Here is a 22,052-nt window from a genome sequence, read left to right as displayed (position 1 = left end):
TTCGGTTCCTCACCTTTTTGTGATGTGGGCCGCATTGTGTGGGGTGGTGCCTGCTGGGTTCCTCATACCCTTTGTGATGTGGGCCCTCTGGTGTGAAGTGGGTTCTGCTTTGTTGCTCTTCCCCTTTGTGATGTGGGCGCTCTGGTGTGAGGTGCTTCATGCTGGGTTCCTCATATCCTTTCTGATGTGGGCCCTTTGGTGAGAGGTAGCCCCTTCTGGGTTCCCATCCCCATTGTGATGTGAGCCCTGTATTTTTAGGTGGTTCCTGTTGGGTTCCTCACCTTTTTATGAAGTGGGCCCTTTGATGTGTTGTGGATACTGCTGGGTTACTCATCTCCTTTGTGATGTGTGCCGTCTGGTGTGACGTGGTTCATGCTGGTTTCCCCATATACCCTTTGTGATGTGGGCCCTCTGGTGTGTAGTGGTTCCTGCTTTGTTGTTCTTCCCCTTTTTGATGTGAGTGCTCTGGTGTGAGGTGGTTCCTGCTGGGTTCCCCATACCCTTTGTGATGTGGGCCCTGTGGTGTGAAGTGGTTCCTGCTTTGTTGCTCATCCCCTTTGTGCTGTCGGCCTTGTGGTGTGAGGTGCTTCTTGCTTGGTTCCTCATACCCTTTGTGTTGTGGGCCCTCTTATGTGTGGTGGTTCCTTCTGGATTCACATCCCATTTGTTATGTTGGCCCTCTGGTTTAAGGTGGTTCCTGCTGTGTTCCCATCCCCTTTACAGTGTGGGCCCTCTGGTTTGAGGGTGTTCATGTTGGGTTCCTCACCTTTTTGTGTTGTGGGCCCTCTTCTGTGAGGTGGTTGCTGCTGGGTTCTTCATACACTTTGTGATGTGGGCCACCACCAGGCAAATCCCTGTATTACTTTTATAATAAAAAGATACGTAATCAAAGCAAATAACCAAGTACTTCCCTGGTGGTTCAGTGGCTAAGACTCCACGCTCCCAATGCAGGGGGCCGGATTTGATCCGTGGTCAGGGAACTAGATCCCACATGCCGCAACTTAGAGTTCACATGCTGCAACTAAAGATCCTGTGTAATCCAACTAAGACCTTGTGCAGCCAAATAAATATATATATATATATATATATTTTTTTTTTTTTTTTTTTTTTTTTCAAAAGCAAATAACCAAAGAGCAAATAGTAATGGGGAGGGAGACGCACTGCTGCTCTTCAGCCGTGCTTCTGGATGAGATGTTCCGGGCACAAGTTTTCCTCAGTGTGACAGAACTGACCCTAGGGACTGTCGCCTGGTGTTGTGAGGATTAAGTAAGCGTGTCAGCTGGGTCCCCGCTGGAAACACAGTTAACAAATAAAAAACCAGCCGCCATCATGGCCGTTGTCACTGTTGTCCCTTCATCTTCACCCTCTTAGTGGAATTCCTGAGTGGGTGCCTTCAGCTGTCCTTCCCCCTTAAATCCTGTTGTCCTAATCAGACGTGATCAGCAAAGAACACCTTCCAACTTTCTATGGCTGCTCCCCTAGCTCCCAGGAAGTTGTGGGGTCATGTCTCACAGCTTCCTGGTGCCATTTAGTCACCACTTGTCAGCAGTTCTGGGTGAAGCTTGCATGAAGGGCACCCTCCCATCTGGTCCTCCTCCCCTCTCCCTAGCAGTCCAGGGCCCGGATGGGCCATGAACAGGGCTGAGACTCACCTGTCCATAGTTCCAGAGGCAGGGACAGATCCAGTTCTTGTTCCCTTGATAGGAAGCCGTAATCATTCACGACATACTCTTGCCTCTGGGGTTCACCGTCCAAGTAGACAGCGTCTCCTGGGAATCAAAGTGGGAGGACACAAAGCAGAAAAGTCATGCCACCCTTCCTGTTCCATTCCCACCCCCAGAAGGCCCAGGGCCATGGAAACTGAGCTCTGGGGAGAGAACCCGGTGACTCCAAGAAGGGCATTGAGTGAGGCGTCCTGGGAGGCCCATCCCCTACCCCCCATCAACACCAGCAACAGGCTCAATAGGAACATGGGGTAGAAGTAAAAATTACCTTTGGTGGAATTTCTTGGTTTAAGGTTGAGGAAACCCCATTTCAAGGTTGAGGAAACAGGCTCAGAGTGATAAGTAACTTGCCCAAACCACACATATGTAGAGTGAAATTTGAACACAGAGCCCATGTGAGTCCATGTTCCCTTCCCTTTCTGCTACACTCAACTAGTCCTGGTTGGAAATGAGAAAACTGGAACCTAGGGGTTGGCATTGACCTCAGCATTCCTTCTTTAGGAATTTATTCTAAGCAAAGTATTTAGAAAGTGCACAAAGATTTAGATACTTAAGCTGCTCATCTGAGTGCTGTTTATAACACTGAAAAGTTGGAAACAACCTAAAGGCCCTGTTCTTAGGGACTAGTTAAATGATCATCTCCATCACAGAATTCTGTACACTATTAATATATGGGTGCAAAACTGTATATTTAGACAGAAATCTACATTTGATATATTAAGCTTGAATAGGTTACATAATGTGTAGGGCACGAATTGACTTTTGTTATAAACATATGTGTATGAACAGAGGATTTTGAACCCTATTCTGAAAGGTGTTAGCAGTATTTTTTTTCTTTTTGCTTATTGGTGTTCTCTAGATTTTCTGGAATGAACATGTCTCTTTTATGATATAAAAAGAATTTTCTCTTTAAAGTTAAGAATGAACAAACAAAAGGCCATGGGGGCAGATGTCCTCATTGCAGTGTCCTGGAACTGTCTGGAAGCCCTGCCTGAGCCTCAGGTGATGGTACCCTCCCCTCTTCCTCAGAGGCAGCCTCAGACACAGTCTGAGGGGGGGCGTCGCTGGTGGAGAAGGACTCCTGGCTGACATGCATTTTATCAGGTTTTGGACCAGTGTGGTGAGAGCTGCAGGTTCATGGTTGAGAGCACGCACATCCCTCTCCATAGTGGGGAGCAGCAGTGGCCTGAGACAGGGTGTGTGGGGTTCCCCAGCCAATATCTTGGCCGTGGTGATGGGGGAGCCACTGATCCTGATTTCAGCCCCTACCAATCCCTAGCCCCTATAGGTTCTCCCTGGGACCTGGGTGGGGCACAAGACTGAAAAGAGAAGGCCTCACAGGCATCACTCTCCTCCCCACAGCTCAGGGGGGCCCTCAGTACAAGTCTGAAACCCCTAGTCTTGGAGGCCGGGAGATATGCATGTGTGTGTGTGTGTGTGTGTGTGTGTAAGAGAGACACAGAGACTGGGAGAACAGAGAGACAGACAGACAGCTGTCCTCCTTGATTCAGTGGCAGTGCCTCTTCACCGGGCTGATAGGTAAGAGTTCTGAGCCGTTCAGCGACAGGGCAGTAAGAGGTGGTGAGAGATGTTGAGGGTTCTGGGTTCTGGCACGACCCAGCAGGCCCCCTGGGGATAAGGTTGGGGGAGAGGGAGAGGGAGGAAGGGAAGCAGGGGCGTCCTTTTTTTTTTTTTTTTTACATCTTTATTGCAGTGTAACTGCTTTACAATGGTGTGTTAGTTTCTGCTTTATAACAAAGTGAATCAGTTATACATATACATATGTTCCCATATCTCTTCCCTCTTGCGTCTCCCTCCCTCCCACCCTCCCTATCCCAGCCCTCCAGGCGGTCACAAAGCACCCAGCTGATCTCCCTGTGCTATGCAGCTGCTTCCCATTAGCTATCTACCTTATGTTTGGTAGTGTATATATGTCCATGCCTCTCTCGCGCTTTGTCACAGCTTACCCTTCCCCCTCCCCATATCCTCAAGTCCATTCTCTAGTAGGTCTGTATCTTTATTCCTGTCTTACTCCTAGGTTCTTTATAACATTTTTTTTCTTAAATTCCATATATATGTGTTAGCATACGGTATTTGTCTTTCTCTTTCTGACTTACTTCACTCTGTATGACAGACTCTAGGTCTATCCACCTCATTACAAATAGCTCAATTTTGTTTCTTTTTATGGCTGAGTAATATTCCATCTCACACCAGTCAGAATGGCCATCATCAAAAAATCTAGAAACAATAAATGCTGGAGAGGGTGTGGAGAAAAGGGAACACTCTTGCACTGCTGGTGGGAATGTGAATTGGTGCAGCCACTATGGAGAACAGTATGGAGGTTCCTTAAAAAACTACAAATAGAACTACCATATGACCCAGCAATCCCACTACTGGACATATACCCTGAGAAAACCATAATTCAAAAAGAGTCATGTACCAAAATGTTCATTGCAGCTCTATTTACAATAGCCCAGAGATGGAAACAACCTAAGTGTCCATCATCGGATGAATGGATAAAGAAGATGTGGCACATATATACAATGGAATATTACTCAGCATCCTTTAAGTCAGAAGTAAGGCTTGGTTGAGTCTGGCCTCTGCCCCCAAAGCCCACCAGACCCACTCCCTACTCTCATCCCTCCCTGCCCTTCTTCCTACTCTCTCCTCCTGGCTCACCCTTCCTTCTGCCCACACTGTGTCTGCATGCCTGTGGAACTACCCCTGCCCCCAGGCAGATTTAGAGGATGGGAATTATCGGACATGTAGTGCTGGGACACTCTCTGTAGCTTTGTCTAAGACAAACACTAGCAACAGCCAAAATGCCCATAAGTAGGGGACTAATGAGAAACATTTGGTACATCCAAACAGTGGAGTGATCGTAACTATTAAAAAGAATGTACTTATAGGAAAATATGTCCAGACTTGGGGATTGATTGGGTTCGGTGTGATTGGAAGAGGGGGATAGGAGGGGGAGGGTTCTAGAGACAGGCGAGAAGAGGAAGCAGGAGTTGGGAGGAGGGGACCTTAGGGTCCTTAGGGTCAAGTCTAACCAGCTGGAGGGAGGCCCCTAAGTGGAAAAGGACATCTCGGCCTAGCAAGGGAACTGGGCAGGATGGTATGACTAAGAAGGAATGAGTAAAATGGAGTCCTTCGATATGACATGGGAGTGGACCGGTCTGGAGTGGGAAGGATGGTTTGCCATCAATACCCATGACCGAGATCTGGGAAGGAGAAACTGGCCCGGAATAAGTAGGCAGGACCGAATAGGTAGCCCCGTGTCCACCAGAAATGAGATGGACTTACCCGCTACCTGTAGCGTTACCCTGGACTCGGCGAGGGTGATGGGGTTCTTCGAGTCCGGGCGCCGTCAGTCGTCAGTCAATCCCAGCAGTTCGAATGGTAATGCCGTTGGGTCGGCCTGCCCGCCGCGTGGAGACGCTGAGGGAGGGCCAGTCGTAGGGCAGTCACTCTTCCAGTGGCCCGTTAGCCCGCAGCTGGGACAGGGCTTAGAAGGAGGTCGGGGATTGGGACATTGGCGAGTCCAGTGGCCTTTTTTTCCGCATTTGAAGCAGGCCCCCGGCGGGGTTGCCTTTTGTGGATCCCGTGGATGCTGTGATCCATGGGAGATGGCCAGCCTTAGGGCGGCTACAAGAGCTTGGGTTTGGAGGGCCACCTTCTGGTGCATCCGAGCCTGTCGGATTCTGCCAAATCCTCACGGCCATTGTAGATTTTAAAGGCCATCTTTACCAGATCTCGAATAGGGGTTTGAGGGCCGTCTTCTGCCCGTTTTAATTTCTTTCGGAAATCAGTCTGGGGATGATTGGATGATAAAATGGGTGGCTAGGACCGCTGCCCCTGCTGGGGTGTCGGGATCCAGCCGGGTGTATAGAGTTAAGGCCTCTGTAAGGCGATTGAGAAAGATAGCTGGATTTTCGTTAGGTTCTTGGGTTATCTCTTTTCGTTTCTCAAAATTGACTACCTTATGAGTGGCAGCCTGCATGCCAGCCAGGAGGCATTGGATCATGAGGTCGCACTTTCGACGGCCATCCTGATAAGTCCAGTCTGGATCGGTGCCAGGTACGGCAGTCGCTCCGTGACAGGCATGGAGTTGTCGGTAAGGTGAACCTGATCTGCCTGGTTTCGGGCAGCAGTTTGAATTCTTTCTGTCTCGTCAGGGGTCAGAGTAGAAGATAGGAGCACAAAGATATCGTGCCAGGTTAGATCGTAAGCTTGAGAGAGGTAGCGAAATTTTTTGATGTAGTGGGAAGAGTCGGCAGAAAAGGAGCCTAATCGCTTTTCTATTTGAGAGAGATCTTGGAGGGAAAAGGGAACATGAACTCTAACTAATCCTTGCGCTCCTGCTACCTCCCTCAGAGGGCAGAGGAGATTTGGATCTTGGGAGTCGTGAGAGCGTGTATGTGCACTAATTGGCGCAGCAAGGGGCGTGGGAGGAGAAACCGTTAAGGGAGGCGGGGGAACGGTTGGAGGGGCCTGAGCGGGCTCGGGAGGCGGGACCGCTTCAGGGTAGGGTGGAGGTTGGAGAGGAGTTCTGGAGGGGGGAGAGGCGAGAGATTCGGGTGGGTCGTTTAGTGGAGAGGGGTCATCGTCAAAGGAAATTAGGGGCTTGGATGTAGGAGATGTTAGAAGGAAGGGCGGGAGCGTAAATACCGGAAGGCCTGAACATAGGGTACCTTGGACCATTTGCCCGTCCTGCGGCAGTAATTATCTAGATCACGGAGAATGTTAAAATCGAAAGTCCCTTCAGGATTAATTGTCTAGAGGATATTGTGGCCAGGCCACAGTGGAATAGAAAATAAGCCGTCGGCAACGGAGATCTTGGCTAGGAGACACCCCAGGGGCGTCTTAGGATCTGGTTTCGATTGTGAGGTTCCCATGACCCCCAGTCTGTCCCTGAGTGAATGGAGAGGGAGAGAGGCGTCCCTGGTCTCAGTCTCCAATTCACGGCAGGTCGGAGGGCGGTCAGGCGATTGGGACGTCTCCACAATCACCCGAGGCCCGGCGAGTTGGAGAGCGGTCAGGCAATTGGGACGTCTCCACAGTTGCCCGAGGCCCGGAGAGAGGACGGAGGAGTCCCTGACGTGGCCGCCATTAGGGACAGGGAGTCCGGTGGGCAGGGTCTCTGGGGGTTGGAGGGAACAAGGGAGGGGGATTTACCCCGTTTTCTGCCGGATCGGGTGGATGAGTAGAGGTTCCCTGGTTGTCTCCTGGGGGAGGGGAGGAGCGGCCCGCGCGGTAACCCGCGGGGCTTGGTACCCCTCCCGGGTTTCGGCACCAAATGTAAGGTCGGATCTTAACAAACGGCACCGCGAAACAGAGGAAAGCTTCAAGTGAGCTTTATTAGGGAGCGCTCCCGGGCGAGGTTCACTGGTCCGAGAGAAAGGGGCCAGAGAAGTCGCACCCGGGCGAGGGTTGGGCAAGACTTTATAGGGGAAGAAGGGAAAGGGGTGTGGTGAATCTGGGAGGGCGCAGGGTATTCCTTATTTGGTGGTCTTTTTGGGTATCCTGGGGGACCATTAGTCCCGCCCCTCGAAAGGCGGGAAGGCTGGGCCGGGTGCAAAGTCTCCAGGTCAGTTTCTGGAACTGGGTGGTCCAGAGAGTTTCAGTCTGATGCAACCTGTGAATCTGATTGTGTTCCCCTGCCTCGGGCCAGTTGGCCTTACACTCCCCAATCCCCTGCCTCCAGCCTCTCGGTTTCTACAAGTTCAGCTTTTTTAGATTCCATGTATAAGCTGTATCATACAGTATTTGTCTTTCTCTATCTGAATCACCTCTCACTTAGCATAATGTCCTCAAGGTCCATCCATACTGTAGCAAATGGCAGGATTTCCTTCTTTCTCACGGCTGCCTAATATTCCATTGTATACACCACATCTTCTTTATCCATTCGTCTGTTGACAGACACGAGTTGTTTCCATATCTTGGCTAGTGTCACAGAGGTGCAGATATCTCTTCGAGATAGTGATTTTATTTCCTTTGGTTATATGCCCAACAGTTGAATTACTGGATCATATGGTAGTTCTATTTTTAATTTTTTGAGGAGCCTCCATGCTGTTTTCCCCGGTGGCTGCACCAATTTACACTCCCATCAACAGTGCACACGGTTTCCCTTTCCTCCACACCCTCACCAAAACTCATTATCTCTCGTCTTTTTGATGATAGATAGCCATGTAATGATAACTTTCAAAAACACAGTGAAAGGGGGGAAAAGACCAGAAAGATAAGTGTCAAATGTTAGCAGAGATTTCTTCTGGGATGGGGAAGCTATCGGTGATTTTTCTTTTGTTTCTTTTCACTTTTCTGTACTTTCCAAATTATCTAAGAAGAGCACAAATGATCTAGAGAATCACAGGAAGAAAATACAAAAGAGTGGCTCCCTGTTCTTAAAATAACAAAAACACACACAATGAAGGAAGAGAGGCTGAGGAGGTCAGACTGGGGAGAGGGAGTGGGTGAGGGAGCAAGAAGGGGAGATGAGGTCAGGGAAAATGAGGGCCTGTTTTGGGCGGCAGCCCGCTACCACTGTGAGTGGGCCCTGCCCCGCTGTCCCCAGGTTCTCCGGCCGGCAGCAGCTTCTGGCTGGTCCCCGCAGGCAACAGTGTCCTCCCAGCATGTCTGGGCCGCCCTCCCCAGACCTCCCTCCAGCCTCTGCTTGCAGGCTCACTAAGACAATTTAAATGGAGAGACCTGGGATCTAGGATTCCAGAGAGGGTGGTTTAGAGGGGAATCACGTTGCACTTATTTTGTGGCTGCATATCTTGCAGGAGGAGAGAGAAGACAGGAAGAGCAGGGAGGGCCCAGCCACACAGGTGGCAGTCAGGCCGAGAGGACCAGCCAGTAGCAATAAGTAGCTTGTTAGCACACAAAAAGGAACACTGATGATAGATAAAGCATTTTTATTGTCTCTTCCCGAGATGCACAGTGGTTCTAACAGCACTTCCTTCACCCCCAGGCAGGGGGGGAAGAGGACATAGAAGGAGCAAAGATAACACCACACCCTCAGGAGGAGAAGAGAGCAAAATGGGCCTGGAGGGGTAGGGGGCCGAGAGGGTGTCAGGAGGGGGGGCGGGGGAGTGGCTGGATGACTGGGAAGGCCTGAGGAGGTGGGTGTGAGCCTCAAGAAGCCCTTCCTGCAGCAACGAAGATGTACTTGTAGCCCTTGATCTCCTTGATCTGTTGCTGCTGATGAGGACTTGCAGCTGGTGGGGTCCGGCTTTGATGGGGGTAGAGGTCCAGTTGAATTTGGATGGTGTGTCTGGCCACCAGAGTTCCAAGACTGAAAGTCAAAAAGGGCCTGTTAGAGCCTTGAGTAACTGCTTGGGTGGGTGATCTGGTTTCCTCTCTTCGTTGGTAGCACGTCCCACACCTCCCCCCACCACCCTCAACACCACTGAGTTCAACCTTCCCCAAGGAGGTGGGAAGGTGGGGGAAAGGAGGCAGCATCCAGGAGACTATGACCATCCTATGACCCCACGAGGCATCCCCTTATCTAAAACCAGCATGAGGCAGGTGGATAGCCATGGTACTTACTCATTTGTTATCTGCCCTCCAGAACCATTGTGCAGTGACTCAGAACCACCGAGAGGGTATTGGTGAACAAGATGTGGACTCTCAGGGCCTTGCCCACCTTGGCCCTCTCGGACACCTGTGTGGAGAGAAGACGGGGATATCATGGGCAACTGGCCTCATGTCCGCACTCAGTTCAGCAACCTCACTTCCCCATCCCTCTGATGACCACCAGGGACTGCTCACTTAGCACGAAGACGCTGCAGGGTCGAGAACATGAGCCCACAGTATTCACGGTTAACACATACACTGGCCTGCCTTAGGAGCTCACAGTACTACTGGAAGCCACCACCAACTGGGAATTGGCACCAAGTGAAATCTATTTCCCTCCCCGTCACCTAGCTCAGGATGGCAATTAGATTTCAATTTAAGTGCCAGCTCCAATCCGTTAGTTGTGGCTGATAGGAATGGTGTGTTTAAAAGGATCCTGAGGACAATCCAAAGCCAGTAAGAGGGTCATGATTGATTAGTAGTGTCTGACACAGGCATGGGATAAGGAAGTGGTGTCATGTGTGCCATCCATGTGCCACTGGTGATGTCATTCTGAGGCCCAAGTTGCAGGATATGTTAATGGCAGAGAAGGACCTGACCCAGGTGTCCTAGACCCCAGTCAGGATCTTCCTCCCATGCTGCTCTGTCTTCATATACGTTAGCAGACCCTGAGTTTCTCCAGGTGTATTCAGTGCATCACATGTGAGGTCTGTGTCATAGGGCAGCATGGCCTTGACTTGTGAGTGGGAGGCAGGGATCCATCCTACTCACTTCTAGAGCCCCAGTGCCTAGCACAGTACCAGCCAAATGATGGATATTTGGTAAACGAGTGTTGAACTGAAATGACCCGACCACCCAGATCATACTGGGGGCACGTTCTGGCTCAACCAGAGAGAATCGAGGAGAAGGAAGAACACATCCTGACTTCTCTGGAATTCAAAGAAAAGAAACATGTCCTTTGTACTCTAGTGAGTGTGCCAAAGTTGAACAAGGTCAAAATAGCTTTGGCATCCAGGATGGTCACACAAATCATCCCGGGGTTCCTTAGCAATGGGGACCAATTAATAGCCTACTTGGCACCTGATGTGTTTGCATTGGATCCTGTTGTAACCAGGGCTTTGTGTAATGGGCAGGGCCCTCACCTCAGCCCCAGGCTTGTGTCTGCTCTTGTGATTCTGCCCACTGTTACCCCCTCCCCACTCATGAAGGCTGCCTGGCATCACTTGGCCTGATGACCTCACCGCATGTCTAGGTGAAAACTGTCAGGTGGCCAGACGGTTTATGATGTGGAGCCACTCACATCTGTTTCTGGTGGGGGTGGAGGGTGCTGTTCACAGATCCACCAGGTGCACAGTCAGGTGGGGATTAGGCAGTGGGCAAGGCCTTCAGGTAGGAGGGGAAAGTGGGGAAAGGAGGCTTCAGAGGAAGAAAAACCCTGGTTATAGGACATGGAAGTCATCCCTGCCCTCCCCCACTTACCCTTCCTTCACCTGTATTCGTTCCTCATGCAACTGCCTTGCCAGCCACTCAAGCCTCTGAATGTGAAATGTGAGGCTCACCTTTCATTTGTTTCCTTCTTCCTTGTCACCCCTGTCTTATCAGGTGACAAGGAATTTGGCCTGAGTGTCTCTCAAACCTGTCTTCTCTACTCCATCTCCCAGATACCACCTTTCTTGTCTCTTTGCCTCTGCAAAGCTACTTCGTTACTTAAAATGCCTTCAACTCCACCTCGTTTCTCTAGAGTGTCTTCCTGTGCGTCTTCTGTAAAATGTCACCTCCTCTGGGAAGCCTTCCCTTTGCACAGAGTGCAAGGGACCACACCATACTGCACTTTAATCACCTGTTTGGTGTCCAAGGCAGGGACTGTGCCTTGTTAGCTGCTGTGCCCCCAGCCCCTGAATTGGGTGAGTCAGAGGGCCCCTGGGCCCCATCTCTGTCCAGATGCCTTACCTCAGTAGATAAGCGGGGAGGCCCCAGGGAGATATCTTTTAGGACCAGCATGGACCTCCCTGTCTCCTCCACCTTGGCGATGCCAGACACACAGATCAGCTTTTCATCCATCAGTTTGTTTCTATAATTGTAGGGTAGCAAGAGCAGCCACTGTGTCTCTAAGCACAGACAAAATACATCTTGAGTCCAGGAATGGGTCTCGGAAAGAGAGAGTGAAAACGTGTATGTGGGAGAAAGGAAATAATAGTTTGTGTTTGAGAGAGAATATGAGTGTGAGCCTATGTGCGTGTGTGAAAGTGTTTGTGTGTGTGTGTAAGAGAGAGAGACAGATGGTGCTTACCCTGTGCCCCTGACCCCCCGAGGTCACTGCTGTATTTCACCTGGTGGGATGGCATCAGAGGTACAGTACCTGACATTCAATCTCCTGCCAACAGCAGCTTCACTGCCCAACGTGTGTGTGTGTGTGCGTATGTGCTGTGCGTGCGTGTGTGTGCATGCGTGTGTGTGCGTGCGTGTGTGTGGGTGACTTGTTCACGGCCCCAAGCTTCCCTCCCTGTATGTGCCTTTCCAGGCCTGCCTCATACTCACCCTCCCCGAAGTCCAGGGTCAAGTGCACTATTTGTCTCCAGAGGGGCTCCCAGGTGCCACCGTCGTGCAGCAGGGTCTGCGCACGTAAATGCATCACCAGGCGGATGGGCCCCTGGGGTTGGGCTCTATCTGCCAGACTCCCGGCATTAAGCTTCGGCAGCAGATCCTGGCCCCACTCAGCCTTTCTGGTCAGGTAAAGCTGCAGCTGTGCCAGCTGATCCTCAAAGCCCCCAGACCCCAGCAGGTCCAGGAAGGGTGAAGGGGCCTTCCAAGGGCCCAGCATTTTCCAGGAGGCCTTCATGAACACAGATCGCTCCTCACGGGATCCTGACAGAAAGGAGAGCCAGGAAAGACATCAGTGGGGAGGGGTCAGGAGGACCAATGAACTTCTTGCTGGAAACAAGGCACCCAGCAACTCCCAGGTCCCCTCCCGAAGCCTCAGCCACAAAGAATAGCTGCCTAAGGAGACAATACAGCATCATGGCTGGAACGAGGGGATTGGTATTGCTTGGTGCTGGGCTCAAACCCTTGCTCTATCACAGTCCCTTCATCTCTTCGTGCTCAGTTCAGTCACATATAGCCCAGGGATATTTCCTTGCCTCATAGAGTTGCCAAAAATTTGGGTTAAATGAGTTCCTGATTATAAGCACTGGATGGTGTTTTTTGTCATCTTTTGCGGAGGCAGTGGTTAGGTGGTGATGGTTTCAACGTGAGAGCCATCCTCATGTCCTTTGGGAGGCAACACAAAGGAGGTTACAGCTGCCGCCCTCCCTGAAAATCTGGGGCCCCAGGCACCTTCTGGGTACTTGTAGGAGCTGGTGATGTTCTGGCTCTGGTCTGACCCTACCATCTTGGTGCTGATTTCCTTCCTGATGGAACTGATGATATGGGCCAGGAGTTCCTGGGCCTGCGCATCCTCCAACAGCCAAACGACTTCATCGGCGTTCACCTCAGCATACACAAATGGGGTGTTGTAGGGCAGGTGGACCTTCCCTTCCCTGATGGCCTTTACGGAGGCAGGGCCACAGTGGAACAACCCTGTTCAGGGAACAGGAGTTGTGGACCATTAACTTGGCTGCTGACATATGGACCAGGGCCAGCGGGTCCTGGCCATGGGAGGTAGAGGTAGGGAGATGGGATGGGGAGGGGCAGTGGCATTAATGACCCTCATCCATGGGGTGCTCTCCAGTTCCCATTAATTCATCTGATGCTCACAGCCGCCCTGGGAAGCAGCAGTCATCACCTTCATCTTCCCTACTTTACAGGTGAGGAAACAACTGAGAGGTCCAGTGACTCATCAGCTCACCCAACCGTCAAAGGCAAAGTTAGACCCCTGACCCGAAGTTGTCTCTGCTACGACTTTGGAAAGCGGATGAAGTGGGAAAGGCATCATTCCTTTCTGGCCTCCTGCTCACTGGGTCAGTCACCCTGACCGGCGTCCCCACAGAGCCCAGACCCTTCCACAATGGTCTGCTCTCACCACTGCTGGTTTGCTGGGGAGTGGGGTCCAGAACCTGCCACTCGTTGTATCCTGGAGGGAGATCTTTCTGGATCATCGAGCACTCATTCCAGACATGGAAATTCCTGCAGAAAGCAGTAAGGAGAAAAGGACTCGCGTTTTCAGAGGATTTGCCAGGTATCAAACCCTATACTGAGTGCTTTATATCATTGTTTCTTCTTTTTTTTTTCTACATTTTATTTGGAAGTAATTTCAAGCTTATAATAAAGTTGCAAGAATAGTACAAAGAGCACCCATATACCCAGTTCATCTATTGTTAGCATTTTGCCCCATTTGCTTTATCACTAGCTTTCTTTCAGTGTGGATATGAAAATTTCTTAGAATAGGGATCTTCCCTTGTGTACTCTTGTACAGTTATCAACCTCACACATTTAATATTGATACTATCCTTGGGCTTCCCTGGTGGCGCAGTGGTTGAGAGTCCGCCTGCCGATGCAGGGGACACGGGTTCGTGCCCCGGTCTGGGAAGATCCCACATGCCGCAGAGCAGCTGGGCCCGTGAGCCATGGCCGCTGAGCCTGCGCGTCCGCAGCCTGTGCTCCACAACGGGAGAGGCCACAACAGTGAGAGGCCTGCGTACCGCAAAAAAAAAAAAATTGATACTATCCTTTTATCTACTTTACTGTCTATATTTCAATGTTGTCAGCTAATAATGTCCTCTATGGCAGGGGTCCCCAACCCCCGGTACCGGCCCATGGCCTGTTAGCAACTGGGCCGCACAGCAGGAGGTGAGCGGCGGCGAGTGAGCAGAGCTTCATCTGCCGCTCCCCATCGCCTGCGTTACCGCCTGAACTATCGCCGCCCACCCCTTCCGTGGAAAAATTGTCTTCCATAAAACCGGTCCCTGGTGCCAAAAAGGTTGGGGACTGCAGCTCTGTGGCATTCTTTTCCACCCAGTCCAGGATCACACATGGCATTTAGTTGACCAATACCCTTTGCGTCCTTTGATCTGGAAGAGTTCTTCCGGCTTTGTTTTATCACATTGACATTTTGAATACAATATTTATTTATTTATTTATTTATTTATTTATTTATTTTTATCAGAGTGGCCCTCGTTTTGGACTTGCCTGCTGTTTCTTCATGATTAGATTCAGCTTACGTGCTCACAGACAGAATTCTACACAAGTGACATGTCCTTCCTAGATACACTACTGCTCATTGACCCAGAGAAGTTTCAGCCCTCGAGGAGCACAGAGAGGGAGGGAGCTCCAAGGACAGCAGCTAGTTCTCATACAATTCAAAGGTCTCACCTGGAAACTGGCTGGAAAAGCAAAAACAGGAAATCAGATGTGGGGTAGAGCAGAGGAGAAAGGAAGCGACTAGAGATCCAAAAATAAAGGGACACACAGAGACACACACAGACATATATACACATGCCTGCAGAGAGGGAGTGGGGCAGGGAGAGGAGAAGTCAGCAGAGACCAAAGGAAATATGCAGAGGCAGCTAGTCCTGGCTTTGCCCTGACAGAGAAACAGAGAAATGTGCTCTGTTTTCTGAAACAGAAAGGCTCAAAGAAGGAAGAGTAAGATGAAACAGATTTTGAGGTCAGTATTCAGAGGACACACAACCTATTCATTTGGTTGCCAGCTTCAGAATACATTATCCCATAGTCTTCTGTCTCTGAAATGAGCTTGATGTGATGATCTGATTAGCCAGAACAGCTTTCTGGCTGGGGGACTTATTCTCTGAGCATCGGCAACAATGTACGGGGCAATATTTCCTCAAGGCCAGACAGCATCAGGCCAGAATTTTCCTACCCTACCTGGAACGGAACAGAGACCCGTAGGAGACAGTGCCCCTTACCATATTTTGTCCCGTTTCTGAGTTGGCAGCATCTCTGCATGTTGGTCATAGTAGGTGTCGATGGTCAAGTTTGCATCCACGTTGTGTGCAGAATGGAAATTGGAAATGACACGGGTTGGAACACCTAAGCATCTCATTACTAAAGAGAAGAAAAGCATGGGGACTAACAGTTTATTTCAAGAAGAATCATTGGTTTCATGAGCATACTTTCTCACTTTCAAGCTGGAGGAGAAAAAAAGGCCAAGATTCTTGCAGATCCATACCTGTAACTCCTTTATCCTCAGAGCACCTCACCCAAGTCCAGAACCTTGTGGCCTACCTGCCCTATCCATAGTCTCCATTCCACCAGGAGAAAGAAATCATTTGAGGGTCACTTAACAATTAACAACAACTCAATTTATCATTTAGGGATTTTTCCATTCAGCAGCTTTCCAAACTAAAAAAAGAGAACCTAAACATTTGATAATTCGAAAGAAAAATTTTAAAAATTAGACCTATGCTATGGCCAGAAGAGAAGCTGTGTGACCTTAGGTAACTGGCTTAACTTCTCTGGCCCTTAGTCTTCTTATATGTAACAAAATGAAGAGCTGGACCAGATGATTTTCAGTTCTGAAATTCTGGATCTGTAATTATACTCAAATAAAAGGGTTTGGAGGAAAGAAAGAAATCAAAGCACAGATAGAAGAGCCAGATAGACTTATGGAGATATGTGGAAGACAGCGACGAAGGGAACCTTGCATGTACGAGGCAATGACCATCTTTGATAAGACAACAGCACCCTCTTGTGGCTTCTCAGGAATCACACAAAGCAGCCACTACATCACTGTCATCCCCACCACCACCACCACCACACACATTTGACCAGGGCCAGATGAAATTAAGCCGACAGCCAGGTGTGGAAGCAAGCAAGGTGAGTTTAGAGAGAGGTTTCTCCCACCCCTGTCCTGCTTAGGAGCAGATGGTGCCCACTGAGGCTGCTGGGAGGATTACAATGCTTTGAAATGTAAGAGGACTATTAAGAATGACCAATCTTTTTGTTTCGATTCATTGAAGATCCCCAAAGGACGCCACCTGTCCACAGTCGCCTATCCACTGCCAGCACAGCTCCTCGGCTTTCACAAACCCTTAACCCTTGGTGAGAGTTAGACCAGGGCTGCAAGTGGCCAGAGGCAACTTGGCAGGAGCAGCTTTCCCCTCACCCAAAGGTCGTAGACTCTAGGGCCTAGCCGTGGGGAGAGGCTCAGAGGTGGAGCAAAGATGCAGACTTAGACCTTCTCCCTCTCTTTGCAGGGTCTAAAGGCCTGAGCCCTCCTCCTTAACACCTGCCTAGTCAGGGACATCCCAGCCCAAGGCAAATTTGGCTGTACTAAATACTGGCACTGTGCTGAGCATTTTCCCGTGAAAACAAATGAACAAAATGAGGTCACTTGATTTGAACACTCATATTTAAACCCCTCCACTGTCTGTAGCACCTGTACGTAACTGCCAAGCTATGTTGCCCCTCTCAGAAAAATCTAGAACTTTGTCTTTGGACCCTGTCTCTGTCCTCCCCATTCTGTGCTCCCTCGTTCTCCAACTCAGAGTCAACACATCGGTCCAGTAAACATTTCTTGAGCATCACAATGTAACAGGCAGCACTGTGCAAGGTACTCCTGCCTCTTGGGGGAAGATAGGCAGGCACCACAGTGCTTTCCATCTTTCCCTCATCTTCACAGATAATCTGATCAATGACTTGGGACTAAACTGTAAATAACTGATAATGCATAAAACATGGATGCTCCTTAAGGGTAGTCAGCAAAGTAGTAAATCTCTAACTGTAACTCCTCAAGAATCCCTCTGAGAAGTGTTTGGGAGCCACCAGCTCTGCCCACAGATGAGATCAGGCTTCCAGATTGTCTGCTTGCACCTCAAGCTTCCCTCAACCTGCCCCTGACTCCAGGCTCACCTTGAGCTGAGAAGCCTGAGCAGGTGTCAGAAAGAAGCCAGTTTTGCCTCCACTTTGGGACCACAAGCTCCTTTATCCAGGTGACCATTTTAATAGCCTAACTGCTCCATCAAGGAGATTGAAGAGTGATTGCAGCAGGTCACACCTTCCTTGGTTATTGCAGGATTCCTTGAGACTATAGAGTGTGCTGGTTAAGAGTCAAGTGACCACCACTCCTTAGCCATGGGGCTGTGGACAGGCCACAGTTAACTCAGGTGAAGTGGAGATAATCCCAGCCCAACCTCGAAGAGTTATCACGAAGAGTCAATAAGTGATTCTGCATTCCCATCTCCCCCTCACTCACCGGTACCCATAACAGCTGCAAATACCCAGCACTGCCCATACCTCACAGGCTGCCCGACCCTGGCTGCCCACTGTCACAGGATGGCCACGCTGCCCGTCCACTCCAGTGGGCTGACCCCCGGGGAGTAGTCCTCTCTCCAGCTCCCCTGCAGCACACCGCTGTCATCATTGCTGTTGATCTGCAGAGGAGAGACAGGTGGGTTTTCGCGGTGCGGTGGTGGGGTGGGGGTGGGGGGGAGCTCAGGCAGGGCCGGGGAAGCTTCTGGCCTTACCATGGCGCTCACCACCCTGCAGACATACACCACATTGTTCCACTGGGAGTAGTCTTTGGTTGGGTTCTCTAAGAAGTACAGGCTTTTGTTCAGAATCTGAAAGCAGATATCTATCATGTCCTCTTCAAACTTCCAGGGGATTTCAAGGAAGGACAAAGAGAAGAGTAAAAACGTCTAGAATTCTGAAGCCAAGTCAGTAACACTGACGTTTGGGGTGGGACTAAATATCAGACAAGTTCCTGCCTTCAAAGAGCTTGTAAGTCAAGTTGGGAATGTGTTAAGATTCAGAATTTTGAAGAACTAACCTGTGTGTTTCTGATGGAAAATGCAAATGGAATTTGGAAAGATGCGAGTCAGCTGAAGGCATCAGAGAAGGCTATTGGAGCCGGTGGGCTTGGAAGGACAAGGTAGACAGGAAGAGAGCGGGGTGGAGGCATTCACCCAACGTCTTTGGGCGTGATGGGTACCAGAGACAGAGGCTCAGAGATTTTCCTTCTGGAGGACTTGCGAGAATAGGAAGAGATCGGATGCATACATATAAGGCCAGGCATGTGAGGAGAGGGGGAAGAGCGTGGAGAACCTTCAAATCAGGTAGAGGGTTCAGTGCTGATGGTGTGAGCACAGGAGAAGCCTGTGTACACTCATGACATACGGCTACAACATGTATTTGCTACATGTGTCGTAACCCTTTTGGCTACCAAATACCCTGGTATTTTTCTAAGTTTCAAAAAATTACACAAGTTGTTGGAGAACAGGGAACCTGATCTTCCTCAGCAAGGCTCCCTGCTTCCTGTCCCCAACCCACTCTTCCCTCCCGGTGGGTGTGGACAGGGCTGAGAAGGCAGTGGGAGGCCGAGAGAAACTATCCCAGCCACGGCTGGTGGTTGAGAGTAGAAAAGTTGCCCAGAGTCAAAGGTCCCCCGCTGTGTACCTTAACTGGATATTTGGTGTTATTAAAGAATTGCTGTTCATTATTTCAGTTATAATACTGTATTGTGGCTCAGTTTTTCAGAGAGTCATCATCTTTTAGAACTATATTTGGAAGTATTACTCGATTAAATGATATGGTAATTTGCTTCCCAAAAATCCAGTGATGAGATGCGAGGAATGGGGGAGAATACACCAGGGATCGGCAAAGTTTTTCTGTAAAGGACCAGATAATAAATATTTTAGGCTTTGCAGGCCATAGGGTTTCTGTCTCAACTACTCAATTCTGCCATTGTAGCATGAAAGCAGCCACAGATGATACCTAAATGAATGAGCATAGCTGTGTTCCAATGAAATGCTGTTTATTAGACACCGAAGTTTGAACTTCATATAATTTGCACATCACAAAATACAGTTGGCCCTCTGTGTCCGTGGATTCTACATCCATGGATTCAACCAGTAGGATCAAAAATATTAGGGAAAAAAATTCCAGAAAATTCCCAAAAGCAAAACGTGAATTTGCTGCACAGTGCCAGCAACTATTTACATAGCATTTACATTGTTTTAGGTGTTATAAGTATCTAGAGATGATTTAAAAGTACATGGAAAAAAAAAAAAAGTACATGGGAAGTTGTGCATAGGTTATATGCAAATACTATGCCACTTTATTTTTTATTTATTTATTGGGGGGTGAAGTTGAAAAGAATAGTTTTATTGCTTTGCCAAGCAAAGGGGGGCACAGAGGGCTAATGCTCTCAAAACTGACTGTCCCGAGCTGGAGGGGGTAGTGAGGAGTTTTATAGTAATGGTTCAAAGAGGAGGGTGTGATCAGCTCATGGACTTTCTTCTGATTGGTTGGGGTGAGGTAAATGGGAGTCAGCATCATCAACCTTCTGGTTCCAACCGGTCCTGGGTCCTGCCAGTTGTGGCAGCATACAGTTAACTTCTCCCACCTGGCAGGGGTTTCAGTATCTGGTTTCAGGACTTAATGAAGCTCAGTTTCTTGATGTCTCATGGCAGAAAGAATTCAGTGAGAGACAAAGTGATAGGTAAGAAGTGGATTTATTTAGAGAGAAACACACTCCACAGACAGAGCATGGGCCATCTCAGAAGGCGAGAGCGGCCTATGCCACTTTATATAAGGGACTTGAGCATGCTTGGATTTTGGTATCTGTGGAGGCGTCCTGAAACCAATCCTCTGCAAATACTAAGGGATGACTGTGTTATTTTTTATTTTATTTATTATTATTATTATTTTTTTTTGCGGTACACGGGCCTCTCACTTTTGTGGCCTCTCCCGTTGCGGAGCACAGGCTCTGGACGCGCAGGCTCAGCGGCCATGGCTCACGGGCCCAGCCGCTCCGCGGCATGTGGGATCTTCCCGGACCGGGGCACGAACCCGCGTCCCCTGCATGGGCAGGCGGACTCTCAACCACTGCGCCACCAGGGAAGCCCAACTGTGTTATTTTTTAAAAATTCTTTTTTTCAGCAGTTTATAAAGTATGAAAACCATTCTAAACTCTTGGGCCATGCGAAAACAGGCAGTGGGCCACATCTGGCCCACAGGCTATAGTTTGCAAATCCCTGATTAGATGAAACAAAATACACCATAAATTGATCACTATTGAAGGTAAGAGGTTCATGGAGTTTCATTATAGTAGCCTGAACCTCCATGTTTTAAGTTTTTCATAAAATATTAAAAACTGAGAAGGAAAGACATCTCCCCTTCCCTCCTTGTGCCTCTCACTGGAAGGGAAATTGGTCCAGCACTGCACATCCTGACTTCTGTTAGTGGCACTTCATAACCTAATAGAGTTGTCTAAGGCCCACTTCAAGTGACAGTGTTACCTGCCCATAGTTCCAGGGCCAGGGGGTGATGACTCTTTCATGACCATTGTAAACAAAGCCATAGTCCATCATGATATACTCCTGCAGCAGTATTTCACTTGGCAGGTAGATGTCATCCTCTGAACAGTTAAGAATAGCAGAGGGGGCAAAGCCCCAAACCAAAAAACAAACAGTAATAAAATTAAAAACAGTAATGACAGTATCTTGCTGGATAATCAGATAAGCAATGGGTTGATGGCAATAGAAATCAAGACTGGACCCCTTAAAAGCCTGTGTGCTTTTCTAGAGGCCAGCAATATAATCTATACTTTAAAAAAAAGATGATCTTTTCTTGGTTATAAAAGCCTCAAGCTTTTCATAGAGATTTGGAAAATATGGATGACAGAATGAAGATCTCCCCTTCTTACTACTCAGAAACAGCCATCGTTACATTTTAGTGTATTCTGGCTGTGCTCTCTTTCTCGGCACATATATGTAATTAGAATCATATGTGTTCCATTTCCTAATTGATTTCACTTAACATCACACCATGAACATTTTCATCATGCCATTAAAAATTCTCTGTAAAGATGATTTTTAGTGAGCACATGGTAACACATTGCATAGATGTGCAGCATTTTATCTTCAGGGCTTTCTAAGTAGATCCTCACAGAGTGTTCCCAATGGATCAGTTAGAATTACAACCTGTGAGCAAGTTATACCTGCACTTCAAGGGTTAAAAAGCAGGATGAAAGTCCCCAGAGGGTGGGTTGTGCTGTGACCAGGGCCCTGAGAGATATCCGTCTTCAGAGTGTAGGGACCAATGACTGCATTGGCTGGTGTGAAAAGGGAGACAAAGAGTGAGTTGGTATGAATGGTGAAGTCAGAAGCACTCCAGACATTGCCTTGTCAGACCTGGGTGAGCAAGAAGGTGGCTCAGGTTCCCAGCAGCTCGGTGGGCTGTGGTCCTGTGTAAGAGAGAATGACCCCAAAGTGAGATGCAAAATCTATGTGACATGATTTCAGAGGAACTGGGAGGACCCTTACCTTCTCCTACCACTTGCTAATCCTTTTACTGCCACTGGGTGTCCTTGGCCACGCACTTAACGATCTGTGGGCCTCAGTTTTTCAATCTGTAAAATGGGATCTTAGTAGTACCCACCTGAAAGTCTTGTCACAGGGATTAAATGAGATAAAGTGTGTGAATTTTTAGCATAGTGCCTGTTGTGTATTTAAAAGTTGTCTGTTATTATCACAATCTTAGTTTGCTGAGTTGGCCAAATCTTTTCTTAACAGCGCTAATAGGGTCCCCGGAGAAGAGAGGGGAGGGCAGTTCAGAAAGGAGAGGCAAGGGCCCTTGAGGTGAATTTTGTCTTGGGGAGGGGCGGGCTCATCTGTCTCAGCCACAAAGATGATGTAGTCGGTCCCAGAGTGGAAGCGTCGGTTGAAACGCAGCTGGATTGTGAAGGACTCACCGCGGCGCATGATGAGCCACTGCAGGCCCATCTCCTGCGTGTGATGCTCCTGGTTGTTCCTGGCCTTCTACAGGTCGACAGACCTGAGCTCCAAGGCTGCC

General features: G+C 49.1%; 1 protein-coding gene across 1 annotated transcript in view; it reads right to left on the bottom strand.

Annotated features, from left to right (window-relative positions):
- TGM5 (transglutaminase 5) overlaps positions 1–22,052 on the bottom strand; it is a 60,400-nt gene that overhangs the window by 35,395 nt on the left and 2,953 nt on the right. The window contains 4 exon segments of the mRNA XM_032621713.1: positions 17,452–17,629; positions 17,723–17,851; positions 20,498–20,619; positions 21,874–22,018. Of these exon segments, the coding sequence (XP_032477604.1) occupies positions 17,452–17,629; positions 17,723–17,851; positions 20,498–20,619; positions 21,874–22,018 (574 nt within the window).

Source organism: Phocoena sinus, chromosome 2 (assembly GCF_008692025.1).
Source record: "Phocoena sinus isolate mPhoSin1 chromosome 2, mPhoSin1.pri, whole genome shotgun sequence".
NCBI lineage: Eukaryota > Metazoa > Chordata > Mammalia > Artiodactyla > Phocoenidae > Phocoena > Phocoena sinus.
This window is presented reverse-complemented; position numbering and strand designations above follow the sequence as displayed.